The sequence below is a fragment of the Calidris pugnax genome, unplaced genomic scaffold, assembly GCF_001431845.1.
Source record: "Calidris pugnax isolate Ruff unplaced genomic scaffold, ASM143184v1 scaffold154, whole genome shotgun sequence".
Classification (NCBI taxonomy): domain Eukaryota; kingdom Metazoa; phylum Chordata; class Aves; order Charadriiformes; family Scolopacidae; genus Calidris; species Calidris pugnax.
Window position 1 is genome coordinate 250,034 of NW_015090890.1, and position 20,856 is coordinate 270,889.

At 39.1% G+C, this 20,856-nt stretch overlaps 1 protein-coding gene across 1 annotated transcript in view; it reads right to left on the reverse strand.

Moving 5' to 3' along the window:
- Nucleotides 1–20,856, reverse strand: part of MSRA (methionine sulfoxide reductase A) — a 255,962-nt gene that overhangs the window by 95,750 nt on the left and 139,356 nt on the right. Inside the window, exons 4-5 of the mRNA XM_014947676.1 lie at nt 18,930–19,034; nt 193–299 (exon numbers count right to left, since the gene is read on the reverse strand). Coding sequence (XP_014803162.1) covers nt 193–299; nt 18,930–19,034 — 212 coding nt within the window. The remainder of the gene's footprint in view (nt 1–192; nt 300–18,929; nt 19,035–20,856) is intronic.

Below are 20,856 nucleotides of genomic sequence, written 5' to 3' on the forward strand. Positions count from 1 at the left end.
GGAGACAAAGCACATCACACAAACTCGTTTTGTGCTAATAGGTGACATCTCTGACCTGTTCAGTACTGGAGAGAGGAGCTCCAACAGCAACATGGAGACAAAGCACATCACACAAACTTGTTTTGTGCTAATAGGTGACATCTCTGACCTCCACTTACACGTGAAGCAACTCCACACCCCACCCAACGTTACCTTTTGATATTCTTCCTTAGATCTCAAGGCAGCTTCCATCTGTTCCTCAGAAAAGGTGTAGATGGCAGAGCGATACTGTGTGCCAACGTCATTCCCCTGTCGCATTCCTGGGGAGAGAGAAAACACAGCACCTTATAGGGGCCTTCCAGTCCCTCAAGGGGGTCAGCAGGGGAGATGGGGAGGGACTCTTCATCAGGGAGTGGAGCGACAGGGCAAAGGGTTACGGTTTTAAACTGAAAAAGGGGATATTTAGATGAGATCTCAGGAAGAAATTCTTTCTTGTGATGGTGGTGAGAGCCTGGCCCAGGTTGCCCAGAGAAGCTGTGGCTGCCCCATCCCTGGAGGGGTTCAAGGACAGTTTGGAGGGGGCTTGGAGCAACCCGGTCTGGTAGGAGGTGTCCCTGCCCAGGGGAGGGGGTGACACTGCATGATCCCGAAGGTCCCTTCCAACCCAAACCATTCTATGATTCTATGATGACCATCCTCCAGCCCAGACTGGGCTGCAGCAGAAGTCCAACAGACCAGAATTTAGGACATTCCATACACCTGGATTAGCACAGTTTCTTATGTGCATACTCAGCAGGTATTTTTAGGAAGTCCAAGCCTTTCTTTGGTTAAATAGTCCTGAAGAGATTCAACTCTGCTATCTCCTTTTAAATGACATGCAAATGAAATGTGAGCATTTTACATTTTGGTAAATCAAACAGTAGTCAAATACAGATGTAAAACCTTAAATAATCAAGCTGCAGTTACTGTAATCAAGGTACTCTTAAAATATTTATTTTGAACCATGCAAGTGGCTACAAAAAAAAAAAAAAGGTTGATTTTACCAAGTGCTTAAAAATTTTCTTGTGCTGGAGGAGTACATCATAATGGGAGAAAGGTTCAAAATACCCTTGGAGATATCTAGCTATTCTCCTCTGCTCACAAAACAGTGATCTTAAATCCTAGTAAGCATTTATTGCTGAATTTAGTCTGAAGTTATCACTTCCTACCATCACCATCACTAGTCATGGAGAGAAGGAATGACTCTTAAGAAGCTCTTAAATCTGAGTTCCAAAGAGGACTCCGATAGATAAATAGGCTTAGGAGAAGGTCTGGAGAAAGACTGGCTGCCTTACTCCTGTTACAGGGGGAGTAATGGTTAGGAATAGCAATGCTTTCACATTTTTTTTAGTTTGGGAGAAGTAGAAAACAAAGTATATATATAATATCCTCTAAATTCTATTTGCAACCTATATGTTGATATTAAGAATGGTGAAAGTATTTAATATTGTTTATATCTAACATTAGGAAAACAAACCCCTGGTTATACATACTCAGTAACTGCTTGAAATTCTATCATAAATGGTACAAAGGTACATTTTGGTACAAAGATTAGCCCTTCTACTGATGTTATATACATATATATGTAATCCCTTCAAAAGCCTAGTTGTATAAAGTTGTTCATATACGAATTTCCAAAATATGAGATGGATCCTACCCACAAAACTATAACATATTGGGCCAAAGCAGAGGGAAGTTTACTGTCCCCTTAGGTGACTGGCCCAGGCATGGGTTGGCGTTAGGCCACCCCAGGCAGCCCCACTGGCCAAAGGCATCACTATCTCTCCTCGCTACTCATTCCCATTCCCTCAGGCACCAATTCCACCAGCCGACTTCGCGTTGGGTCATTCCATAAAGTCAAACAACAGCCTTAGAGGGGAGCTTTTACATTAAGAACGATCTGGAGGTCCAGTTTTCCAACTACAATTGCAGTTTTGCAGTTTCTTACATAACTTTGTTGCCAGTCTCGCATTCTAGAACTGAACTTTCTGCCTTGCTATAAAAAATATATTAATTTTGAGTTTGTCTTGTGTTTTGCATGAACTTGGGTGAGTCAAAAAGTCGGAGTGACTGCAACCCAAAACAAATTGGAAATCATCAGGATTTGTTTTTTGACTGCCACTAGGTTTCAGAAGCCCCTTTGAAGATCACCATCAACACTCAGGACTATGGAGATGAAACAAACCAAAACTGTAGGTCATGATACCCCCCAGCAAAGGGCAGAGGGTAGAGAAAGAGCCTGTGATGTTGGGGGGAAAAGATGCTATCAACATGCTACTACTCATTAAAACATGATCACTTTTATCCCTCTTGTACTTTCCAAGGAAGCAGAAAAATGGTTTAAAGGACAGGACAATAAATAAATGAAATCCAACTGAAATATTTATGAACTAAAAGATGCAGAAATGTTTTCAAAGATGTATTTGGAAAAAAAGTCCATTCGGTGACCAACAGTGCACATGAGTGAAAGTGATTCCGAAAAATGTTATGGAGTTTTCTGATTATTTGGGTTACTTTTTAACTGCTAGAACAACTACGTTCTTCATCAATACTTAATAGTGTGGTCTGCAAGGCAGAGAATATTTTGGTCATTTCTTTCCAAGTTATTTCAAGTTATTTTAGGGTGGTAAGAAGCTCTTTAAAAACCAGTTCTATGGAATAGTTCGGCATAAAATGAATCCAGGCCAGAAAGCATTAGTTTTGCCAAGATATGTTAATGCTGATTGATGTTTGAGCTTAAGCATTAGCATTCTACAAATCTATTTATTGCTTAACAAACTACTTAACAACCGACTAGGGAGCAGATTACAAAAATCTCTATAAATGGAGGATCACTATAGAGTATGCCAGTTTCTAGAATCCATTTCAAGAGTATGAGTTTAGCATGAGCTTGTGTGGTGGTGCTTTAAGTGAGAACATAAACAAGATTATTTAATATATGCACGTATCACCATTATACCGAGATAGGGAAGTGGTCAGCTTAATTAAGTTATTGAAGAGAAGATTAAGAGAACTGACTCTGATTTACAAATACATATATAGAGAAATAACCTGAGAAATAAGGATCTTTATTCTTGCCAAAGTTGCTTAACAAGGTAGAGCAATTGAAAGCCAAAGTACACCATATCCAGATGGGAAATAAGGGGACATTGAAACAGTGAAGAGCATTTCTCACTGGACCAACATACCTAAAGCCACATCCTTTCCTGAGGGTTTCACACCAAGGATATAAATTTTCCCCAAAGATATACCAAAGCTCAAAGAGCTGTACAAGATCAGTGATGAAATTATAGAGTTAAAGCCAAAGAGAAGGTCAGACTGTGTGACCTTCTAGTGCTCAAGGGGTGGTTTGCACTGATAAACCACCCACCAGCTATGAAGAAGACTGAACAGATATTGTAAGTATTTCCCCAAAATGTAGCTTTAATGTCATCAATCAGCTAAAATGTCATTTATTTTCACTTGTTACTTAAATCAATTTGTACCTAAATCTTCTGCAGTAAGTAGCTAATATGTTGTCTGACAAAGCCACAAAGATGACAAGATACTAAAATCAAATAAATTCTGTGTGTATAGACATAATCAACTGCTCCTGTTGCTGTTGTTATTTGTAATGTACTTCACATGTGCAAACTTCTCAAGGGTCCAACACTGATTTTTTAAAACCCTCTGGCAAGTCTCACTTGTTGAGATTCACTAACTCAATGAGTAGCAAACAAGGCAAGAAATTTAATTCAATAAACAACCATGGTACAATGACTGAGCTTAACAATCTTGTCTTTGTCTGAAAGAAAGTCTACTAAATAAAAAATTATTGCTGCTTGGCTATCTTAAAGTTCCACAATGTCACAAGTACTTAACATTCCTTCATTTTCTGAAATGTCTTTCTTATTTTGTCTACCATGACATTCTGTCTCTCTCTGTTAACAAAACACCACACCTATATGTGTTCAGCTTCAGATAAGAATGAGAAAATACAAATTATTAATTAAATAATGATGCTATACATATTGGAAGATATTATGTACTGCTGAATCAAAAGCCAGTGAGCCAAATTATGATCTTCAGTGCACCAAGATTTGTTCTAAGTTTGTAATAATGCAACTAAAACCACAAATAATCTCCACAGGTTTCACATCATTCCCCTGCCTACAAGGTCCCAGGTAGTTAAGTAAGACTTAACTTAAACGCATCTGTTAAACACCCTCCCAACCCAATATGTATTAGAAATTGTAATCATACATTATAAAACCATTGCGATTGGGAAGGGTTTTGAATGACCACCATCTTTCTTACATTTTCACAGAAAAATGAATAAAACTCTTGACATTATGGATTGGACAGATTAAAGCAGTATTTATTACCACTAATGGATGTGTTTCAGGATCAAATTTCCCATAAATATTCTCTACAAAGAGTTTTGTCAGAATAAGACATTTTTTTCACCTGTGCCAAGCTCCGTATTTAAGAGATGCAAATGATTTTGCTTAAATTCCAAATCAAACCAGTGAATCGGGTTTGTCTAAATCTTCACTACTGGAAGAAGTAATTCCTACAGAACACCAGCTGCACATCTTCAGAGCAGCTGGATCTTCTCGGCAGGGGAATGCTGATTGCCTACAACTGTTCTTCCGCAAGATGTCTTAAAGTCACTCTCTGTGCAAAACCTGCCAATTTAGGGACAGAATTGAGGGTAGATCCAGGAGATAGCTTTTTTTTTCCCTCAAAGATATAATATATGGTGAAATCTGTAAGTAGGGCAGGAAGCTTCTTTTAATTCTAGGCTGAGAAGATAACCAGGTTGCTTCTTAAAGATGTTAACAAAATATATTAAGACTGAGGAATGAGGTCTCTGGCAGGAAGAAAGGCCTTCATCATCTCTTTCAGAAACTTTGCAATGAAGGAATGAAATAACACAGAAAAAAGCCTTCTCTGCAGCTGTAATGACCAGTAGATACACTTTGAGTGATCTCAAGCCCATTTCTCTGGAAGAGACAGTTTGAGGAAAAGTCTCCAGAGACCTGAAAGAAGAATGTCATCTTACATGTAGCATCGGACCTGGTCCGCTTTGTCACAAAGAAGACCCAAAGGACTCATTGCCAGTGTTGATCAAAATCTTTATAACTAGAGACAACCAGGCAGAGTTTCAAGGGCTACTCAGTGCCCCTGCTGTGATGTGGAGGAAGCCAAAGCCAAGATGATTTATCTGATTTGTATCTCGTGTAAGAAGATTCAGAGCAGAGGCAAGTCCTTGACCTCCATGCCAGGTCCTCCAGGATTCTGACATCAGAATCCCTTTGGGTCATATCAGGGTTTGCAAGATCACCCTGTTTTATCTGGCTGCGCTTTACTATTGTCATGGTGCAAGACAGAAACAGGCAAAAAGGCAAAGATCTCTCTCCCCAGTCTCCACATCCAACAGGAACAGGAACAAGTATACCCTGGAGTCAAAAGGCTGGCACTTGCTGTTGATACTCGAGACAAAGAAAATTGGCTACCATGCTGAGAACAGCCTTAAAATCCCTCATCAGAGAGAAGTTTAGGTAGAGAAGGTGATTTTAGAACTGATAGAAAAACATAGAATTTCCACCTCTCTGGCAAGATACAAAAAAATGTGGTTTTAGATAGGGCTACGCGGTGCCAAAGAGTGTAAGCCCAAAGCACAGTGCCTGTGTGAGCACTGGCCAGTCCCTGTAAGCTCTGGTCTCTGGAGAACCAGTGAGGATGAGGGCATTTGGAGCTGAAAATGTGTTTAGATCTTGGCCATGGATCATATTTAGGAATGTCACTTTGGCTGACCAAAGCACCTCTGTGGTTCTCAGCCTGGACCACTCTAGAGAAGATAAAATTTCCTCATTGTGCCAGCAGAGACCAGAACATCAATTAATCACAAAATACCCTGAAGAGCTGAGCGCTGGCTCTGATTTATATGAAGCAGAAATTTGTGGCCACAGGACAGCAGATGGAAAGGACAGGGAGCTGTGATGGTCTCCCAAATCCTGCAAAAGGAATGATTCCCAGGTTGAGATTGCCATGCAAAACAAACACACTGCCCCAAAAAAAAAATACTATTTGCCAAAATGTAGACAATAGTCCAAGAAATGGCTCTAAAAAGTCCTCTTAGCAACACCTTGATATCTTCTGATGCACCTGAGTAGGAATAATTGGCATCAAAGTAGGAAATACTTGCTCTCCTTTGATTTGAATGATCAGAATATATGAGACAATCCCCTCTTCTGTTCAGCTGGTCAGTGCTTTTTCCTTCAGAGATTCTATACCTCATCAAAACTGCAGTGTCTTCTTGGCTGGGGCAAAGAGTTGCCCATTTCAAGCAGTCACACTGCTGTCGTGCTACAGTTTGAGTTTCTGTTGAGATGCACCTTAGGTAGGTCACTGTCCTCCCTGTCTATCTATCTTGAGGTCCATAATAAACATCAATATCCACAACATTAATGCACTCCAGACTATCTTGAGGTCCGTAATAAACATCAATATCCACAACATTAATGAAAACACATATTTTCCTGTACTATACTTTCTCTTTTTTGGCTTAAAAAAATGGAGAATTAATTGCAAACAAGTAGCAAATACATATTTTCCAGTTCTATACTTTCTCTTTTTTTGCTTAAAAAATGGAGAATTAATTGCAAACAAGTAGACTTGTTTCAAGATGGTGATTTTTGAATATATTACCTACAGAAAGCTAAAGCAGAACATATTTCATTTATTTCATTGGCCAAATCAGGGATTTCTTCTGAAGACTCAACCCTCTAATGATTCAAAAGTAATACTTATACAACAGTCCTTATCTTCTCTTCATTTAAAAATAATAAAAAAAAAAAGTAATGGCATCATTCGTCAACCTTGCTATTCTCAGTGGATCCTGAGCATAATGGAGATAAATGACTAAGGTCTGTTAGACTCTTCTGTGCCACCCAGTGAAATTTTAAAGGGCAGTTCATAGCTCTTATTTTTATCATATTTTTTTCGGTGATTTATAGACTTCTCTGCAGCTGTCACTTATTTTCTTATACCCGCAGAAACCTGATATACTGATTGGTCATTTTCTTTCCCCCAATCAATCCTTGCTGAGTTAAGACTAATAAAACTCCTTCTTCTAGCTCATCATATAATTATTTAGTAAAAATCAATTGCACCGTGTCACCCCGGCTTGATGTCATCACTCACCGTAATGATTACATCTATACAGCTTAAAAGTTGCCAAGGGAAAGTAAAACTCTTTATGGCATATGATTAAAGGAGAAAAATGTTAATAGAAAAGAAGTTAGTTAAAGTACTGTGGATTGAGAGTTCTTGATGATTTTCAAGGTGCTGGGGGCGCAGGAAGGATATATGAAATATAAGAGTTTCTTCAGAAGGTTACAATACATTAATGAGCTTGTACATATTAAGAAAATTTTTATACTGTCAATAGACCAAAAGGTTTACAAAGCTTTCAACGTACAGGGTTTTCAGTGGCAGGGAGGATACTAGTTCTGGTCTTTCCCATTTGCTTTGGGATCAAGACAGTAAATACTGGCTTTCCCTATAAAGTCTGACTTGCACATATGCTTAGAACATCACAGCTACAGCAATGCTTTTAATCATTTATGTCAGCTACAAAATCGTCTGGTCTTCAACCTTCACCAAACCACCAGATTACAGGTTTTCTGGTGCAGCTTTGAAGCTAAAACAGAATCACAGATTTGCTATGGAAGGGAGTTGTGGAGGTCTCTGGTCCAACAGCCCTGCTCAAAATAGCGTCAGCTATAGCAAATTGTCCAGAGCCTTGTCCCATCCAGTTTTGAATATTTCCAACGACAAAACCATTACAAAATACTTCATTCCTTAAGATTTCCAGTGATGGTGTAAATGTGCTTGTTGATGATGGTCAACACAATGCACACTGTATGAAATATCAGTTGCTCTTAAAGTACAGGGTTTTTCAGACAACCAATTCTATGTTAATCCCATAATACACCCAGAAACACTGAAGGAGACACAAGAGAACACATTCTATCACTCTTGTAGTGTGTCCCTGCCCATGGCAGGGGGTTGGAACTCGATGACCTTTGAAGGTCTCTCTCAACTCAAATCATTCTGTGATCCTAAGATTCACATGTCATCATCACACCATACTAAACTAGTAGGGCCCACTCAGGCATCTGCAGGGAAAAGTCATCCAAGAACTAGAAGCCAACAAGAGAAACATTCTCAGGAGTTTCTTCACCTCCTTCTTCTCCCATCTGGAATAAATCTCTCCTGCCCCTTGGCATTCTCCAAACCCATTTCCTGGGCTTTGATCTCTATGTTTTTGGCAGCCTGCTTTATATCCAATACAAAAGGGGCAACTTTCAGAATGCCTAATTCTGCAGTGGTAGGGCTTAAATTCAATCCAGCAAAATATTCCCCATGTTTTCTGCTTCCAATTTTTATCTTGTGCTTGTCCATATGCTAGATTTTTTATTTTTTTTTTCCAGTAAAGGAGAAGCACCAATATCACACATATTTCATGTTGGCCAATAACTATTGCCTTCCTCTTGTTCAGAGAACTGTTCCCATATAGTATTACCAGGGACTTTTTGCAGGCTTCTGACATTATCAGGTTTGGGCCATGAAGAGTTATCAGGTCTCCATGGAAATGACAGGCTGCCCCCAAGAAGGTGTGGTCGCATACGAGCCTAGGCTCTATTTCTGCCCAATTCTCTTTGGTTTTTATTAGCATTATTAATCCATAGTTCTAAAATGCACGACATCATTGCCTCTCAAGATAGTTCAAATATTTTACAGAACTTGGATCAAGACTTGGTTTGAAAGAAGAGTTCCTTGTATGCTTCTTATTTATTAATTCATCAGATATAACATTGCTTAAATGCATTTTTGAGCTCTTTGACCTTTGAAGGAAGTCTATGAACTACTTGAGCCCACAAAAAACCCCACAAGTTTCTTTTTGATGAGTGTCACAAAGCTTAAGTATTAAATGTCACTGGCAGACAGGAATTTTAATCCATTCCTAATTATTAATTGAAAAAACGTCTTTACCAGTACTGCATAGAACAGGCAAAGAGAGCGGTGAATATATACAGAAGTCATCTTTAATGGCATTAAACTTACTGTAGGGGACTTTTTTCTACTTAACTTTAATCAAAGGTTAAATGATCAGTTTTAGAAAAGTTTTTAGACTTTTTCTGTCACAAACAGATATTAGGCCCTTTCAGAGGTTCCTTCTCTTAGAAATCTGTCTCAGGGTTACATAAACTTAGGATGGGAGTGAAATCTTTTAACTGTAATTATTGGTGCAGCTGGAACTCAGCTCCCAGGTTTAGGCAACTAAAAGGTGGCCAAACAAAGGTGCCTAATTTGGGGCGAGTCAACCGTGTTGACCAGATCTCCACTGAAAATCAATGGAGATTTTCATGATACACTCCATGCCTATGGAAATACCTACATTTAGGTGGTTTTATCTCAGTCCTTGTCCCACATCATTTGTCTGTGGTGGTCAGACAAATCTGACTGAAGATCTTTATAGTCTTCAAAACCAAAGAAATGCGCAGAGCAGAGATGTCTGGAAGAGACTGGAGGACACAACACAGGGCATAAAGGTGCCTTTCTAAAGCACAACTGGAAGATAGGCAGAATGTGGAAGAGGATCTGGTGTGGTGAAAGACATTTCTCTTTAGGCATCTGAACAGGTTCTTTTCTTCATGGATTCTCTGTGCTGTGTTGCTTACAAAAAGCTGGACAGCTACTGATCGTGTGACAAAATATAATTAAGAAATTCAGCAATTCAGATAGAGCTCAGCTCTGGAATCACACAGCCCTGCTATTGTTTTCTTTATGTGCTTCTTTTTTCTCTTCATTTATCTGTTGCTCTTGCCTAAATTTAGGCATGTGTTAACACTGTGAAGCTAAACCTAGTATGATCCACCAGGTGTTATTGCAATAGTAATAAAAATAATTAGTGATAATAAAAATAACAGTGTTGTCATTTGCTTTTATCAGCAGATAAACTCATGGGACACCACTCTCTCAAAACACAGACAAGTGTGCTCTTATAAATATGCGAGAGAAAATTGCAGGCAGAGAAAAACAGTCATTCACTGAAAATATTGTTGTTTAGAATAGAGTCGACTTTGACCTCTTGTACCTAATTATACATGAAAACAAAGATTAAAAGCCTACTAATAATCACCATAAACTATGATTAATGATGCCATGCTTCAGTGCCTCAGATTTCTAGACCCAAGTACAGTAAATTCACTAGTGGGTTATTTGAAGAAGAAAAGAATGTTTGGTATCACTTTGTTTTGACTTTGTCTATTGCTTTCCTTGTACAAAGATTAGGAACACTCCATCAGAAAAAGACCTTCTAAGGTTGGTCTTTTCTAATTCTATAAACATACTGGAAAATCCAGATGCTGTTACTCGCACCACATACCTATTGACTTCATGGATATTTGAAGATAGTCCTAAGCATTGAGAAGTCCAGATTTTCCATCAGAAGCTACAAATCAACTAGCTTGAATTAAAATGAAGGTTCCCTTCCTCATCCCTTCCTCTTCCTCTCCTCAATTACAACACAGCTATGCTATAATTACAAAATAACCTAGAAATGATCCTGAGGAAGACTGTAATAGAATAAAAGCATTTCCCAAAGTTGTTATTAGCAGATAAAGGCATTATGAATAAGAGGAATTATAGCATCATAGAATAGTTTGGCTTTAAAAGGCCATCTAGTCCAACCTCCTGCCATGAGCAGGGACATCTTGAACTGGATCAGGTTGCTCAGAGCCCAGTCCAACCTGGCCTGGAACGTTTCCAGGGATGGGGCATCCACCACCTCTCTGGGAAACCTGGGCCAGGTTCTCACCACCCACAACGTAAACAATTTTTTCCTTAGATCTAGTCTACATCTACCCTCACTTCAGGTGAGTGGATTGAGAAGTCCAGATTTTCCATCAGAAGCTACAAATCAACAAGCTTGGATTAAAATGAAGGTTCCCTTCCTCATCCCTTCCTCTTCCTCTCCTCAATTACAACACAGCTATGCTATAATTACAAAATAACCTAGAAATGATCCTGAGGAAGACTGTAATAGAATAAAAGCATTTCCCAAAGTTGTTATTAGCAGATAAAGGCATAATGAATAAGAGGAATTATAGCATCATAGAATAGTTTGGCTTTAAAAGGCCATCTAGTCCAACCTCCTGCCATGAGCAGGGACATCTTGAACTGGATCAGGTTGCTCAGAGCCCAGTCCAACCTGGCCTGGAATGTTTCCATTGATGGGGCATCCACCACCTCTCTGGGAAACCTGGGCCAGGGTCTCACCACCCACAACATAAACAATTTCTTCCTTTTATCTGGTCTACATCTACCCTCACTTCAGGTGAGTGGTGGGTTCATGTTTCCCACAGCATAGGAGCCACAGTGTCATCTTTATCGGCACAAAAGACCAATGTCATGGCTTCTCTCATCTTCAAGGAACCATTCATTACTGACTCTAGCTATACCCAAAGGTAAAATTAATTTTCAGTAGTTCTGGAGAACTGGTTAGCACCCCATGTTTCCATTGATGGGGCATCCACCACCTCTCTGGGAAACCTGGGCCAGGTTCTCACCACCCACAACGTAAACAATTTTTTCCTTAGATCTAGTCTACATCTACCCTCACTTCAGGTGAGTGGTGGGTTCATGTTTCCCACAGCATAGGAGCCACAGTGTCATCTTTATCGGCACAAAAGACCAATGTCATGGCTTCTCTCATCTTCAAGGAACCATTCATTACTGACTCTAGCTATACCCAAAGGTAAAATTAATTTTCAGTAGTTCTGGAGAACTGGTTAGCACCCCATTGTTATATATAAAATAAGTAAGCTAAAACTAGTTTAAAGGTAAAAAGAAATCAGAGCCCAGAAGGACTTTTGCCCTTGAGCCAGAATTGATTCAGCACCACTCTCTTCATAATGCAAACTATTCAGCCACCTCAGCAACCACTGCACTGGCTAATAATTCCCTTCATTAAAAAAGATGCAGAGTCAAATCTCAGCTTCTCACTGTGATATGGAAAAACAACATCTCCTAAGCTGGAAATATAGGTCAGAAAAAGTCTATTCAAATTTAAATGGGTAAAAAGAGTCTAATATGCAAATTAAGTCATGACAGCTGAAATTCCTGGGGATGCAAAACAGCCTAATAATACACATTTATTTTTAATGCATATTTAGGTCTAGAGAAAGGACAAAGAATGAGAACAACATAACATGAGGTATTTCACTTCATGAAAGAAATGAAGATGCGTTCTCAAAATGCAGTATTGGTCAGCACCACTCTCTTTGCTACTTTTCAAACAGTACAGAACACAGGTATTTATGATGAGAATATGGGCAAGGGACCACTAAACTGGTTGCTGGTGGGATGGTGAGACACCAGTCAACTATATCCCCCCGTTGAGATTTCGTTGTCAAGAGGAGGAATTAGAAGAACCTGAAGGCAATAGAAGACACAGTCTCTTATCAAACAACTCCGTGCATATTTCTATTGTTGAGTATTCAGTCCTGCGTGAGCCAATATACATTTATCTTTATTGTGTCTCAGCATATCGATTTCCATGGCTTTTTTAATTTATCAACACAGAGCTGTGTTTTATTCGCTTCCTCCAAGAGCCTCCTAGCAATGTCTTTACCACAGATTTAATTAGCATCCTCTCCACTATATCCTCCAAGTCATTAATGAAAATATTGAAGAGTATTGGACCAAGAATAGCTCCCTGAGGGGTCGGTAATTCTATTTGGAATATATTTAATATGTCTGGTGACAATAGATTTTGTATTTCTACTGTTTTTTGTTACACCTTGTAATAATGCTGAAACCATCAGGACTCTTAATAACATTTGAAATACAAGACAAAGGTGCTCTGTGCTTTAATCTGAGACTTGCAAATTTCATTCAAATTACAAAGGGAAGAGAGTCACAGGAATGTAAAGGGAAAAAAAAATCAAAAATGGTTATATTTTACATGGAGAGATTACTTTTTTCCCTTTAATCTCTAAATGAAGTTACAGGCCTGTAGCAGAATACATAATGCTGGTTTAGGGTCGCTGTAGCGTTTTTTATGTGTACAGCTGTTCTTCCACTGGTATAAGTAGACACATCTGCTCATTAGCAATACAATGTCATTTCTAGTGTCTAATTTTAATTATTTGCAGATGATAGACTCCTTATGCAATGTCTAAAAAAAGTACAGTCCTTCAAAACTGGTGAGAAATAAATATACCCTCGGCAACTAAAATGGGTCAGCACAATGAAAAACAGATATTAATCCGGAGAATTCATGGATCAGCACTAAGACTAAATGCCAAATGGTTTGGAAGGTCACAGGGGGGAGAAACAGCTCATACATCTCTTCTTTATAAATGGTTTGGAAGGTCACAGGAGGGAGAAACAGCTCATACATCTCTTCTTTATCGTGGATACCCAAGACATATGGACTAAGAGACGTTTGGAACGAATCTGGCAGGTGATGAGTTTGCTGTAGTACAGATGGTCCTCAACTGCTGGAAAAATATCAGTTCTGCTTACATTTCCTGTACAAACACAGGCACGATAAGGACTTCTTCATGACAGAAAGGAGGAATGAGGTTACTTGCTAGTAACTTTGGCTCTTTGTATATTCACACTCAAAGAATCAATAAGGATAGAAGGAAATTTCCAGAAGCTGAGAGGCCTTTGCCCTTCATCCCATTGCCAGAGGGCAACCAAAACTATGGTGTCCCCTCACCTCCTTCCATTAGTTCAAAAATCCAAACAGAAAGCCAGAAGAAGCAGCGAAAAATGATGGAATTGGTGTACAACAGGAGCTCACCCCAGAGAACTGTAGCTGTAGCTAAGTTATTTCTTGTGGGTTGGAAAGGATCAGGTGCTCTTGACAAACCCAGGGAGCAGAATTATCAAAGCAAACATTCATTTTGGATCGAATTCAGGAGAGAAAAGAGCTAAAGGAAACAAGTGGATTCCTCATTGCCTCAAACATAGAATCATAGCCTAGGTTGGAATGGACCTTCCAGATCATCTAGTCCAACCATCAACCTAACCCTGACAAAATCACCATTAAACTATATTGATGTTTTAAATAGAAGGAAATACTATTTATTCTGTCTTCTGCTTGTCTTCTGTACAACCACTTAAAACAACAGGGTGCTTTTCTTTACATTTTCTTGGATTGGGCTGAAATCTCTGACACATGTAGGACTTCAACCACACACAGGGTCAGGATAATTACGAACAGTAATATGCTTTACAGGAATCACGTTTTGCACCATGACAGAGTCCTCTGGTAACAGATAGATTTTTTTCAAAGATTTGGAGAAATAGTTTGATCGCCCTTTGTGGGGTGTCGGAAACTTTCTCATCAGCTAAAACACGACATCTTCTTTCCTGAACATAAGTGCAGTTGGGTTTTGCAATTGGCTCACGTGCCGTAGGACGGTGCTAATGCCAGAAGGGTGGTCCCACCATCGTCTTCTTCCCTGAACATAAGTGCAGTTGGGTTTCACAATTGGCTCACGTGCCGTAGGACAGTGCTAATGCCAGAAGGGTGGTCCCACCATCAGTCACGCTCCCAGCAATTTGAGTCCTGGCTGAAAATTACATTTCACTTCAATTCATGCAGGGTTAATTTTCAGCTTGATCAGAGAATTTTGTGATTGCCAGTGTCAACAGAAAGAGAGAGGCTGTATCCTGCAGACAGGTCAAGGAGAGAGAAGAAAATTGCCCTTTTCCCTAACAGTCGAGTCAAAGATTAGCTTACAGCGACCGTGAAACTACAGGCTAAGGCACAGAACAGACAAACTCATGGCCTGAAAGTCCCCATCCCTCTATACACACAGCACAGAGGTGTCAGCAGAACCATCACCAGGGAGCAATTTGAAGAGGTCAGGCTTATATCTTAAAAATTGGGAAGGCTCTGAGAATGGCCCCACAGCACAAACCCGCGGCAGCACAGAATCTGCCCTCAACCTCTGTAAACTTTAGCAAAATAAAATTACATCCAAAGTGATTAGCCATAAGATTCTTTTGCCATATTTTCAGCATATCACATTCATTCTCTTTTTCTGTATCAGTGACAAAGAAGCAACCACCTCAAGCACTTACAGAGCTATAGAGAGCAATCCTCTTATAGATAAGATCATTCCTAGGAGAGAAGGAATGCTGATCTGTGCGTTAGAGGCTGAGCAGAGATGACAACCATATGTCACTTGGCAGAAGTCGGGGGTTTGTTTGTTGCTTTTTCAGTATCCCAAATGTAATGAATTATAAAATAGAGCCTAAATTAATAGTCAAGGAGGACTTTATCAGGGCCCCAGACTTAGGAGATGCTCATCTGGGAGAATCTCTTTCAACTCATAGACTGTTTGACTTGATCAAAGGTTCTTGCTTTTCAATAGACTTCTGTATAATACTCAGACTCGAGAGCTTCACAAAACAAGAGCCAGGCTGCCTCCCAGAGAACACCCGAGTCCCAGCGAGATGTCAGTCTCATCTTGAAGGCAGGAGGTCCAACTGTTCGGAAAGCAGGAACTTTTGAATATTAATATGCTCATACAATAACAAATGATAGGGCTGCCAGTCTGCACTCTTTAGCAACTTGGTACCATCCCCATTTATATTTCAAAGGTCTTTAACTCCAATGGAATGTATATATTTGATTTTTAATGATACTAGAACAATTAGACAAGTCCATTATTTCTGATGGGGGTAGGAGGGCTTAAGTGGCATTAACTCAACTTCTTCAGAAAATATAAGACAATGCCACAGACAAAACTTTATACTTTTCAGTAAGCGCTAAGTGCAAGAAGTCCAGCATTCACTGGTTATATGAGACACTGGATTCACCCAGAGTGTGCTGAATTTAATGAATAAGAAATATTCCTAATTTATCTGCTTAGCAAAAAATTTCTCTTTGACAGACTGAGTCCTGCAGTCCCATAAGGCTGGCTAAATAAGACTTGCTGTGGGCACACAGCTGTACCTCAGGAAAGGAGAAAAATATCACAGGTCAGAGAGATAGCTCTCACTTTCAGTATGTTTAAGCAAAACACATTTCCCATAGCAAGCCAAAAGCCAGGAGTAGATAGAAATCAAGGCAAAGAAACAATCCTACCTTAAATTAATTCTACCTTAAAGATCTTAATTCTAGCTTAAAGATCTTACTGCTTAACATTCAAACTCGAAAGGGAATATCAACCAACCATCCCTATCCCAGAAAACAAAGAAACTTGAAATTAGGACCTTGTGGTTTAGGTTTTCCTTAAATGAAGAAAGGTGGTAGAGCCATGATGAGCTTTGCAAAGTTCTTGAACAGAGATTAATTAGCATTAAGCAACCATAAAAATAGAAAGGTAAAGAAACCTGTCCAAGTCTGGGGATGCAAAGTCTTCAGAGAAGAAGATGCTCATCTTCTCTGTGGATAAAGTGATGCTCTCACTTTTGGCAAATTATTACAGAAGAACCATTTGGAAATTCTAAGAAGCCAAGCTCAGATAGAGGTTTAGGTGTGTTTACACCAAGCGCTGTGGTGCCACACAAATGTCTGAGCCAGTTGTGGGCAACTGGGGTATCTACACGGCGCAGGTTTGTGCGGAGATATTCGCTCCCATCTCCAAAGGAATACAGCCCCATTAGCGTGGCTCTGTGCCTGGGCTAATTAGGTGATGTTTCCCCAGTTGCCAGAAATCAAAGAGTGAATCATACATCTGCCGGCATCCAACCTGCTTCTGAAAGCACAGACTGCAACTATTTTGAGCCTCGGTTCTGTGAGAATGCAAGGTGAATATAAAGACATAATGCCATCATTTTACTTTGTTTTAAAGCCAGAAGGAATCATAAATTCATCTGATCTGACCTGTTATCACAACCACTACACTTCATCCATGCAGCGCTGTGTCCAGCACATGAATTTCAGTCAGCCTAAAGCTCCAAAGTCCCTTAGAGACCGATCTATTGTCCATGTGCCACAGGCAGAGCCCAACCACTCGCTGTCAAAGCCAAGACTACGGACTGATGACTGATTAGGTGGTAGTTGCCCAGATTATTTCAGCAGAAATCCATTCCTCATACTGCTCTGGAAGCTGAAGAATCCTGGCCATTAGTTCCCAGCTCTGGCAATCAGGATCAATCCCAATGTGTGAGCAAGACACATGAACCAATTATCTAGGAATACGATTCTCTGCCGTATCAAAACAACCAGCCCATTAGGAAGCAGCCAGACTCTGGTGATGGCCAATCTCTTACAATCCAAAGGAAAAAAAAGAACAAAAAAACCCTGAAAAACTGCCACTAGCAGGATTCCTGACCCCAACAAGCGAACCAAAGAGACCCTGAAGCATGATTTGAAGATGGTCACTGCCTTCATGCAGAGCTGCAAGTATTTCAAGGATGGTACAGACAAATTGCTCTGAACACAACTATAAAGGAAGGAGTTGAAAAGGGAGGCTCATAAATCACCAGATCCCAGTCTAGGCCACCGCACTCGACACACAGACATAGAATTTCTTCTCATGACTTAAATCAAGTGCCTCTTTTAAAATGATAAATGATCTCATCTTAAAGACTCGAAAGGACGGTGATGGAAAAAATATTCCGAAGTTTAATTACACTGGGAGCTGTGAAACTCTTTCATTACGAGGTAGAACTTTTCAATCTTCAGCTTCCAACTACTGGAACTTGTTAGGGCTTTCCAGTGGTTGGGTCATGAGACTCACTACCAGCTATCTGCTCCTCACTTAAACACCCATAAAAATTACCTGATCATAGTGTTACATCTCTTCAACTAGTTTATTCACAGCACCACCCCAGTTTTCTAAGCTCTACATCCTTTTTCTGTCCCTCCTTTGAATCCCCAGCGATATTTCTGTAGAATTCCTGGTATTAAACACCTAAACTGCACTAAATATTCAGAGATTTTACTGACTCTGCATAGAGAAAAAAAACTTTCTTAATCCTGACTGAGGCTTCCCTTTTCATACAGCAGGAGCTGCAATAGCCATTTTTGTCTTTGCGTTGTGCTCTGGGCTCGCTGGAAGACACGTATCCACAACAGCCCCGGGATCCTTCTCGGAGCTTCTCTGTTTCCCAGGATGGGATCACATTTTGAAGGTATCATCTGCATTTTTTGTTCCCAGATGTAGTAACAAGTGGCATAATTACGATAGCTGTTAAAATATTGAAATGAGTTACTGCGTGCAATATTTCTGGGAAATGGTAGAAAGGATGATGTTTATTGAAACTATATAAACATGTAAAATGCTTTCTCAACACAGTTTCCCATTTATGTTTGCACAGATGTGGGTAATGTCATCACGAAGCCTCTTCCAAGAAAGATAAATTCAATCAAAAGCTTCGAATAAGGCAAATAGCTAGAATGCTCTGCTGGTGCCTCGACACACCATCTCTTACCTCTTTTTGTTCCTTTTTTCTAATCATAAAAGATATTCACTGCCATTAAAAAATATAAAAAACAAATACAAATTTTTTATGAAGGATAAAGGTCCTCGGCACAAATAAAATGACCAGCTCTGAAGATGCGAAGAAATATGCTTTAATTTCAGAGACAAAAGATAGCATTTTGGAAGAAATTGTCATAATCAAAGTTGAAAAAAAAAATTCTATTGTCTCCTGAGTCTCTCTGTGGGAATTTTCCCAGCACAGACAGCTGTAAAGGAGGAGGGGTATTGTGAGTTTCTGTACTCTCATTCTCTCTCTTCCTCTCTTTCTCTGTCAATAAATGTCTGCAATCATATTCTTGAGCTCCAGTGTGATTTCAAGGTTCATCTCTTCCATGCAGCTCAAACACTAATTATCCCAGCTGTAATTAGTAAGATAATTAAATACTGGCTCACTCATCACTCTACCTTGTGTCGGGTCATGATTCTCCCAGAAGACCTTGAGCAGTTTCTCAAAGCTGATGTTTTCTGGCTGATATACTACTCGTACAGCCTCTGTGTGGCCAGTTTTACCTTAAAAGACAAAATAAATTCAGATGTTATTAGTGAGAATTAGCTAGTGCACGTCTAGTTTTTAATATCTGTGATTCAAAACACAATACTTTGCCTACCTTTTTTTTATTTTTTCCCCCAAAGGTGTTTTGATTTATACCATCATTTTATCATTATTTTATCATTTGATTTATTACCATCATTTATACTTAAGCCCTTCTACACAATATTTTATACACAAGATGTTTGCTAGTTTGAACAAGGCCATCATGAAATAAACTATCCAGAGAGGCAATAAGGTAAGTCAGTGGTGTTATTACAGTAGTTTGTCAGCTTACAGGAAAAAAAAAAAGAATAGTTCTTAATATTTGTAACTGACTAGTAAAATATTTGAAAATATTCTAAATATCACATTAAAATATGAAAACTTGTATATCTAAGTTTTCTTGACAGTATAAATCTTTGTTTCCATGAGATAAAATATGGATAAAATGGTTGTGAAAACAAATTTCAAGGGTGTGTTTACACAAGATCACACAAATAATTTCAAATTATTTCACATCATCTGAAGCACCAATACCAAAGGACCTAAAAAAGAGAAAAAGAGAACTTGACTGAACTCCAGATTCAGCAGATGAAGTTCAAGGAATATCAGCAGGTGCTACAGCAACATTAAAACACACTAATCCTATTTTTCAACATCACAGGCACAATTTTTTTCCTTCTTTATGTGTCTAATCACTCACATGAAGGAGTCCACGTGAAGGATCTGGCCTCATGATTCAATACAATTGTAATTAATAGTTAGATTGATGAGTGCTCAGAGATCTCAGGGTGAAAGTCCGTTGCACTGAGTGCTATGCAGATGTTTTATAATTTATATTTTATAAATATTGTGTATTTCATATTTTATAATTTTTAAATTTAAGCATATTTTTGTCATAATATATGCATGAATGGGGAAAAAAACCTTATCTTATTCTTCAGTTAAATCATAATAAGTAACTACTAAAAAAAAGTGAACTGGATCTGCCTTTTGGTAGGGACGTTATAAGCTCCTTGCCCACACTAGACCAGGGCAGTTTTTAATATTGTATCAGCATAAACTTCAGATTTACTCAACTGACTTCAACAGAATTGTTGAATTTCATGCAGTGGAACAACCGAGTGAATCTGGCCCAGTGATGGGTTCTGAATTAGCTGTCACCAAACAAGAAAAATCAGAGTCTATGAGTAACTGAGGAGTGTTCAGCAGAAACACCAATTTAGCACCCAGAGAAATTTTAATTAAAAAAAAAAAAAAGTAGAAAGAAATAAAAAGGATGCTAGGATACATTAAACAGACATAACAGGGAAAAGGATGACAGCATTATATCAGCTAATGGGGCACCTGAAATGAAGAAAACCTAAATGAGGCACAGAGGGGTGGGCTAGCTATTAAAAGGGATTTAAAAGACTGGGATTAAATTTAGTCTAGAATGCAGAGGAGTAAAAGCGGACACATCTGGGATATCTGTGATGAAAATTTTGATAAAATCAAATTGATTCCTATCTAGTGTGCTTCACAATACAACAAAGACATGCTCACTGAGACTAAAAGACAAAAATGTACAGTTTTCATGTAACCCGTAGCTAAAACCACGCCATCCTGTCCACCAGGATACTGTCCAGGCAAACGATGGCCCAATTCCTCTCTCACATTCCTCGCCTATTGAAGTCCATGGAAGCAACTCATTATCTGAAGGCAAATTCTGATGGCAAGTTAAGAGAAAGGGATCATACATTTAGTAGAATAAAAATACAAGTTACAGGTAATTGGCCTAATAATAAAGTGAAATGGTCT